General features: G+C 38.9%; 1 protein-coding gene across 1 annotated transcript; it reads right to left on the bottom strand.

Moving 5' to 3' along the window:
- LOC136249090 (uncharacterized) lies at positions 1–8,127 on the bottom strand. Its single transcript, XM_066041010.1, has 5 exons — positions 7,870–8,127; positions 5,940–6,002; positions 3,710–3,921; positions 1,757–1,906; positions 1–397 (listed from the first exon to the last, which is right to left on the bottom strand). The coding sequence occupies exons 1-5, from the start codon at positions 7,874–7,876 to the stop codon at positions 248–250; spliced, it is 582 nt and encodes a 193-aa protein (XP_065897082.1). The 5' UTR covers positions 7,877–8,127; the 3' UTR covers positions 1–247.
- Between the last annotated feature and the right edge of the window lie 1,554 nt (positions 8,128–9,681).

The raw sequence follows: 9,681 nt of genomic DNA, 5'->3' as shown, positions 1-9,681 counted from the left end.
TTATGAGTTAGTTGAATTTCACAACAGTCTGAAGCAATGTGTTTCATGTGTATGTTTATCAGAGTTAATTGTGCATGCATTATTCAAATAAACAATGATATTTTGCTACATTACATTTAGTTTGAAATTTATACTACTTGTAAAAAACACTAGCTATCATTGCAATGACTGTGTAAAGAAATTGCTGTGTGTAACTGCTACAGTACAGTTGGATTACAAATCATGTACAATAGTGCACAGTACTGGATTAAAGGTGATTGTTGGGGTGATCCCTCCTGTACCATGCCCAGTAAAAAACTTGGAGCGGAATTCCCACTGCCAGGCAAATCACCACCAGAATAACAGCAGCAATCATCAAAGGATTTGGGTTTTGATTTCTGGAGCTCTTTAAGATAGCCTGTAATAAGATGACACATAAACATACAAAGAGTATACATAACTGCAACTATACACTCAAATTCAAACAGAGTTTACTATGCTGTACAGATGTGAGAATAATAATGAGTTGTACATTGAGATATGTGAAGGAGTCCTAAGCAACAACGTTGATCCTAAGCTATAGAGTAAATCTTACAATGTGCCTTAAGTAACCACAACTCATACATACAAAATCTCCACAATCATTTATATCTAGTCAAATTCTTTACTCATGCACTAGTGGGTACTTTTTGAATTCCTATACAAATTAAACCTGTACTCCATACAACTCATTGTTACTCATAGCCTTTGCTGCCTAATACTGATCCCTGAATCATACATATGTATCTCTCAGCATCAATGGTTTCTACAGTTGAGTGTTTATTGTTCCAGCTGTATTAGCTGGTGCATGTGAAAACAAACGCCTGAAGAATAAGTCCCAGGTGCAATTACCCAAAGGTTATACAGAGCTTTCCCAAGCAAAATAAAGTAGAGCAGTGAAACTGTCAATTTCTACCAACATCACAGTCAGTTTGTTAATTATATACATTCCTTTTACCACATCAATAGAATATTGTGTAAAGTAGAGTGGTGCTGTACTGCTCTATGGAAGCCCCTGCTATATTTGAGCTGGAACAGCTGACCTTCAATAAACCAGAAGACGGCTGCCAAGGCAAATTGCCCATACCTGCAGATACACTAGTGGACAATTGATCTCTAATTCAGTCATGGGAATAGAATATAGTAGGATTAAATGTCCACTAGCATGTCTATAGCTGTAGACAAACTCTCTTGTTTCACTACTTTTAGTACTGTGGCCATACCTGAGCAAGAACAAGTTAATCTAATAAAGCGCTCACCCCAACACAACAGTCAAATATATTGTAATCTATTATTCCTGAGGATTTGCTTGCACTAACTCCAATCACCTGAAGGTAACTCAGTATTCTAAGTAGATGTGACCATGCCAAAGGCCTGTGCATACAATTACCAATTTCTACCAGTTGTTATTAACCAATGCTTTTTGAAGAAATGCTGTCATCCCACTAAACGACAAGTGCATTTAAAGTTTTAAATACTTCATAGACATAGGAGGCATTTAGGTAGGAGAGGCCAAGGCTCAATTGAGACACTCTCAGTGTTACCCCAAAATTCTTAAAACAATTTTCCATGTCATACCATCACATCTCCTGATTCACTACTTAATAATGCATGGATCTATACTGCATTGATTGTATCACACACACACACACGCACGCACACACACACACACACACATAATACCTACACAGTCACACGTACACATGTACTCACCCCCAAACAAACATAAAGGACTCACCGCACAAGTTAAGCAGCAAACAACCAAGGATATTGGCCAACAAACAAAAAATGCCACAGCTGACCAGATCAACAGTATTATAAATTTGCTAGTATAATCTGATGGAGTATATAATGGTCTCTCCACCTCAGTATCAGTTACAGCTATTGGCTGTAATAAACACAAAGTATGAACAATAACACAAAAACCAATATCTTTACCACTAGCTTGCATGGCAAGTCAACGTTGAAACCGGGTCACTACTGCTGACCCGGATGACCCACTGACCCGGATGTGACCTGAATTGACCCGGATTGACCCGGATTAATTAAAGCCGAGACGTGTTTCGGCTAGTCTCGGGAGAGCGAACGAGTCTACATTTTGAGCGTTTGATTCGTGTTGAGTAAATATTGCAACTTCAGCCTAGCTATAGGTTGAAGACCAAAAAAAAAAAAAAAAAGGTCTTCACCTACTGACAATAGCTACCCCTCACCATAGATACCCTCAGTTCCGTGCTACATACTGCACTTACTAACAAATAGGCGTGGCTGAGCATATGTTGGTAATGCGATAAATGGGCATGGCTCACGAAAGAGCTACGCGATAGCGTTTATAAGTTCCACGTCGTCAAACGAACAATTTCGTTTCTCACGTGATCCAATCCGGGTCAGACCCGGATAAATTGTAAACCGGGTCAGACCCGGATGACCCGGAGAAAATGTGACCCGAATGACCCGACCCGGTTTCAACGCTGTGGCAAGTATCATTTGCATCTTACACTGTATCAGCCATTACAATGCTTTCTGCTCACTACAAAGAGCTGAACTACAAGATTCCATCTAAAATATGTGAATATTGCTACACTGCATTCTAGGTAATTTGAAAACAAACACTATAACATCACATGTGGGTAAATCAGAGAGATCTTGGCATACATTCCATCTAGTAGTTCATCAAAATGCATAGTATTCCAACAGTAGGAGCATCCATTCAAGTGTTTCTATTGCCTGGGTTGTGTAATATAATGCCATATCACCATAGCAACCAGGTAATGTCTCTCGTATAGTAATCAATTCTGTTTCCTCCAGTGTAGTACTATGGAGTCTACTTTTTTACAGTGTATAATGCATCAGTCTCTTTAATTAAAAATTAAAATACAGATACATTGGAAGTTTTGTTCTACATACACATACAGTACAACAACAGTAGATATAAACACAGAAATTGATGTTGTATGTATTTTATACTTGATGAGAACAGGTCTAATATATATTTGACATGTCTAAAACACTGAACAGACTGGAAAATTAACTTGCAAATGGACTGGGGTATACTTATGGATTTACCTCAGTGTAGCAGCCCAAAATCCTGCTACACACAACAAACATCTTACACACATGGATCAGTTGGAATATATGGGAAACTATGAGATATAATATCTGTGGCATGTACTAATCCTACTGTCACCTGTAAAACTGAAGATCAGGTGTCAAACTAATTGCAGCAATTAACCTATATCGACACATCGTCCAAGTAAAAAACACTTCAACAGTCTTGAAGCTTGTGTCTTGTCATGTCTACATACATACATGAAGAGCACAAAAAAGAACCAAATTCAAGAGTAAGGGCTTAATATCAGCTCAAACATGCTTCAAGATGTGTTTTAGGGCTTGCTTCAGGCTGTAGTTGTGTTCAATATTCTTTCTACAGCTATGCCATGAGTTATTATAACTAATAGATATTTTCGGGTATGTTCTCTCAGTCCATTTGTTAGTCTGTTTTGTTTGTAGACATGCCCTTTTAAAAATAATCTATCAAGAAATTAACCTACACACACACGCACACACACACATGCACACACACACATGTGCACAATCACACACACACGTGCACAATCACACATACACACACACACACAATCACACATACACACACACACACACAACACAACATACAACACAATGCACATTTTACCTGTGTCATAATCATATGCTTCTCCTTGATACCAGCATATTGGGGATGATAAGTCAATGAATACTGTTGATACCCTACTCCAGTGTAATTTGGAGGTACTCCAGTATTGTGAGGTACTCCAGTATTGTAGCCTGTACTATCGGTAGTAGGGGTAATATTGTAACCTGGATTACTAGGAGGTGGAACACTGGTGTAATCCAGAGGAGGTCCATCTACATAAGAAACACGAAATGCAATCAATAATGCTATAGACAAAACAACTTGTATTTTGAGACTTATGAAGTAAAACAACATTGTTGCAAGATGTGTAGATACAGGTACATGTATTAAGGGATCTACAGTACATTACAGTATTCTAACGTATGTTACTACAACATACATTTAAAGGCGGAAGTGCTTTATTTTCCACTAATACTGTGCTGTATTTCCCCATGTAGCACAACCTCCTAGTAATCCAGGTTACAATATTACCCCTACTACCGATAGTACAGGCTACAATACTGGAGTACCTCACAATACTGGAGTACCTCCAAATTACACTGGAGTAGGGTATCAACAGTATTCATTGACTTATCATCCCCAATATGCTGGTATCAAGGAGAAGCATATGATTATGACACAGGTAAAATGTGCATTGTGTTGTATGTTGTGTTGTGTGTGTGTGTGTGTGTATGTGTGATTGTGCACGTGTGTGTGTGTGATTGTGCACGTGTGTGTGTGTGTGATTGTGCACACGTGTGTGTGTGAACTTGGCCCAACCATAGCTGCATCCCACAGCGACACTGGAATGACCACTATACTATATACCACTACTAACAAAGCTGTCATACAACATTATACCATACAACATAATAATGGCTACACACAAATATTTGCAATTCCAGTACAATAATCGTACCACTCAATCTCACTAAAACTGTCTACCATTTTAAGTCCAGTGAATTCTTGGCTAGATTCAGTGCCCACTCCATATTGATGCCTTCAAGCCTGCTGCATTGTTGGCCACACCTCAGGCCACACCTCAGGCCACACTCATGAAGATACGAACAATGATTAGATAGTGTATGTGCAAACTACCCATTGCTTAAACAGCTACCTTTCCTCTGTCATCCTCCTGGCCTGTCCCGACTCCCAGCATGGAATTCTGGATTTCAACTGGTATGTTAGCTTGGCATTGACCGCTACAAAATAACTTTCTGCTAATCACAAGTTTTCTCACAGTCATCATGATGTTACAGGTTGTGATAAACTGTATTAATCACTTACCTTCTTCTTCTGGTACATTAAACCAGTAGTAAAAGCACTGTATATACTCATGCAATATGGAAAATATAGCATGGTCTCGAGCCAAATATAGCACTCGGCTTTACCTTGCACTATATTTGTCTCTTGACCACACCCTCATGCTATATAATATTCATTCCTCATCGTAATGCTCCAGTATTTTGAAAACTTTAGAAAACATAGTCTAATAATGAAGGCGAAACTAATATCTAAGCACTACGCTAACCTAAGGCTGTAGTGTGTCATTTACAGCGATCACTTATTAACAGCAAAACACTTTGCATGACATCATCTAACTGGAAAAGTGTTGTTACAAACTCAAGACCCTATCAGTTAGGCCATGATAGAAGACAGTTAGCAAACAGATGTACACCATAGCACATGTAATAATTTCATGCATTACACCATAGCACATGTAATAATTTCTTGGATACCAAACAAGGCATGAAATGTGGTTGCACATTTTACTCTATAGTAGGGTTGAGCGATACTACCGTTTTAGCGATATATCGCGATATTTTGAAAGTATCGATATCGCGATATTTTGTTATTAACTATCGTGATACCATGCCTGTACATTACTGTCATTGAAAATCCATTTGTTATGCAGTACTAGGCTAAGAATCCTTGTAAATGATTAAGTCCACCCATCTGGTTTCCCCTGCAGAGAGGTGTGAACACCATAACAACCTCAAAGTATGTGTTACAATAACTGTTACTGTAAACAATGATGATAGTGGCTAGTTTGCTATCACCTATAAGGACTTCCTGCAGGAATGCTGAGCAATATACTATGTAGCACCAGCTATGATTGACTTATTTGTAAGTATCGTGAACTATTCAGTATCGTGAATAGTGGCTTTAGTATCGATCGTGATACTAAAATGGCAGTATCGCTCAGCCCTACTCTATAGCAGATACAGTACATTCACACTTTCATACATACCAGGAGTTACATCAGTGTTAGGAGGCGGCAACAGTGGTGCATTTTCACCTTTCTCTGTCAAGGCTATATACAATGAAGAAAAATATAGCAATCTGAGCCAAGTGTTCATTGTACTGTATGCAGCTGGGGTAGGCCTAGGACATGACTCACTTTAATTACTGTATTTCCTCGTATAAAAGCCACATTCAATTAAACACCAGTCTCGATTAAAAGCTAGGGAATTTCCAGCACCTTTGGAAAATAAATGCCTGGTCTCAAATAGAGGCCTGGGCTATTACTTGAGTCTACTGTTATTGGGTTTAATTGTTTCCCTTGTTGCTGCTGCTTCTTCATACTGAGTTTAGAGCTTTCTGAGGGATGAAGGCACTACGAGTAATCATTTGAGTAGTCTGGACGAGTCTGAGTGCATGCAAATATGTATGATATAACTATTTTCCAATCATTTCAAGCCTTGCCTTACACTTGTTTATAGTCAACACACTGTACCACTGTTTTCTATGCTTACCATTACAGTTGGTGTCTATTATTTATGCTACCACCACCCGAATTCAATTAAACGCCAGGCTTTGGTCAGACCAATTGAAAAAAAAAGCCTGGCCTCAAATAAAGGCCCTATTCATTTACAGGCTGAGCCATAGCAAAGACTGTATTTCATTGTACTCCTTGATTAACCAGTTACCCCCTTTATCCCCATTTTCAGGAGAAGAACAACCAGGTCAAAAATGCTGGAAAGGAAATAAAAGCCAGGCTTTTATATGAGGAAATACGGTACATATGACTGCTTGATATTTTATGCAAGACACAGAAATTGTCGCAGTATGTGTGTAACCACCACTGTTTGAGTTCAGCAATAGCGTGTTCTTTTAAGAAGTGTGTTTGATAATTGAGTTGTTCTGATCGGTGTTAATAGCTTTTGTTGGTACTTATTGGCACCGACGGTCAGTGTCAATAGCCACTGCTTTCAAGTTGTATGAAGGTACGTACATTACTTGCAATTAGGTGTCTCAACACTGCAGTAGTGAAGCAGATAACATGGTAATCTTAAAAGGCTTCCCAAAGACTTGATTATGATAATTGGAAAGGCAGCACAATGCTGATTACATCCAATGAAAAAAAAGTAAAGGTAAAAAAAGGATTATGGGAAGCAATGTATCTGGTTAAAGTACGTGCATTAATTACAAAGTCTTGGCATTGTAATAAATGATACCAGATGCTTTATTAATGTGGTCTAGCATGCAAGAATGTCTGGCTACCAGGATGTGTACTTGTAAAGTTGGTACTGAACATGCAGTACACAAAATTCATTCAGCTAGCTATACCTATTCAGTCATCGCCAGGATACTTTTTTGTCAAAATATATAGTTGAAAGAACTACCCATTAAGATGGTTTACACTAAAAAGAGCACTGAATGAAGGATAGTTTCACACTAGTGAACTTAAGGAATATTAACTGAACACTCAAATATCTGGGACTGAGCCGTTGTTGGCCCAGCCTTGCAGCATCAATAAAGTATACACTTAACAAAAGCTATAGTGTGGATACACACAATCAGACAATGCAACTTGGAGAATGCTTTGATATTTGCAACTTATGCAGGGTTTCTATCCTGGCAAAAGACCTGTACGTAGCTATACAGGTGTTTTATTGTAAGAAGATAATAGAATAAGTCTCCTTTGACAAATTAAATGCTTTAATTGTAGGTTCCATGTCAGGCATGCATTGCTAAAGTAGATTCTAAAGTGGACAAGCACCCCTCAGGAATGATGTAAACTCTAATAACTCGCGTCTCCAGCCTCACAGCTCGGTCATTAATTGCATCCGGCGTGGCTAAAAAATTTACAAATTGGTTTCATTTAATATTACATCATTCCTTCGGGGTTGTTTATCCACTTAATAACCTTGGCATTGCATGTCTTATCTTACACTTACAATTCATTGGTATGGCTTACTAGCTTCTCACTAGCTAATCTGAGACTAGCCTCAGTGCCGGAGAACCCCAGCTAGTCGCTCTTCCAAACTTATCAGTGACACTTCGAGCCCAGCCGCTGAAGTAGCAATTGTAGACCTACCACTTGTCAGTAGCGAGTGAAGAACAATCCTTGAGAACAACTATGATGGATTACGATTCGTGATCGACACTTAAGATACGTGTCCCCTATAAATCACGTGAACGAGCAATGCCGCAGCGTCCGCCCCTTAGCATAATATGTATGATTGATTGATTTGTAACTAAACATCAAACTCCAGTAAAACAATGTACAATAACTATTAGCTATACAAGTATATTATAAATATATAATACGCATGGACGGGGAAAATGAGGGTAAAACCGGGACAGGGACGGGGACGGCCAACAAGAGTAAAACCGGGACGGGGACAGCCAAGGGTATAGAGACCACTGTTGGAGTAAGCGATTTTCTCTACCGTAAAGGGATTGAATCTTGGATTGGATATAATTTATGTATGGCTAAGACAAAATATCAAGTAGCCTTTGAGGTAATTTCATCTTTAAACTGCCACTTAAGGGTTTGAGAGATTTTGACATCCTTAGCTAGTGCATGGCTTAGCTAAGAAAAAATCAATTAGCTTTCTCGGGTAACCTTTGAACTGCCATATAAGGTTAGAGAGATTTTGACGTCTTCAGCTAGCTATATAAACCCAGACCTCACACTAAGACACTCCTGAGTGGTTTTTCAAATGGATTGTGAAGTGGAAGATCAGTCAAATCATTTCGTGCCCAGATTGTAATCATCGTCTTTGTGCATACATCTTTGGCATACATGCTCCCCCGGGAAGCCTGCACAGTATACTTTCTAGTGATTTGAATGTAGCTCTGGGCAGGCTTTGAAGTTGTAGATCACTTGGAGAATTCTGAACACTTTGGATGCTAATCCTCCCATCCAACCTAAAGGATCGAAGGATAGTGTTTCTTTATGATCTAGGCTTAGATGAAGCACAGTGGGAAGTCAAGAAAAAGAAGCTTAGGCAAGTGGAATTATTTAGCTCAATCCGCCGTGCATGCTGAAAATTAGTTTACTCATATGCTAGGCAATATATAGTTCATAATATTGTAGTGGGGGAGAGTGTCGAACTGAAATACTTCCATGGAACACACTGTGTTAAGTTACACCTGAGTCTGTTCAAAGAATAAAGACTTGACCTTATCAGCACCAATTAATGCTAATCAACCATTCTCTATCACCAGTGGAGGTAGTTTTCTGTTTATATCCACAGGTATTTTCTGCATACAATGAGCCTGCCAGAATGGAGCTGAACTATCATGCTGGAATTTCTGTCCACACATTAGCTCAGTTAGCTCTTGCTTTTCATACATCAGTCCAGTGCTTTAATGCTGATTATGCAGATATCATTACAACAGTGCTGCTAATTGTAGTTTGTATGGATGAACACCTAGACCTGGCCAATATTGAATTGGACAATGAAGCTGCTACAAAAATGCTGCATACGATTTCCTTTCTTTGAAAGAAGCCAATGATAAAATGGTTGATCTTTCTTCCTCCTCAGAGGATCTTTATCAGTCTGAGATGGATGAAGTTAAACTTCATGTTTGACTCCTTGGATTGATGGACCATAATTATTTCCCATCCCAGGCCATGTCATGCATGGGTTATTGTGGAACTGAATTTCCCAGCACGCGAAAGGCACAATATATTATCACTGATTGAATTGATGCTACTGCTGCCTGTACAGCAAACAGAAGGGATCAGTATTATGAATGCA

Source organism: Dysidea avara, chromosome 1, assembly GCF_963678975.1.
Source record: "Dysidea avara chromosome 1, odDysAvar1.4, whole genome shotgun sequence".
Taxonomy (NCBI): domain Eukaryota; kingdom Metazoa; phylum Porifera; class Demospongiae; order Dictyoceratida; family Dysideidae; genus Dysidea; species Dysidea avara.
This window is presented reverse-complemented; position numbering and strand designations above follow the sequence as displayed.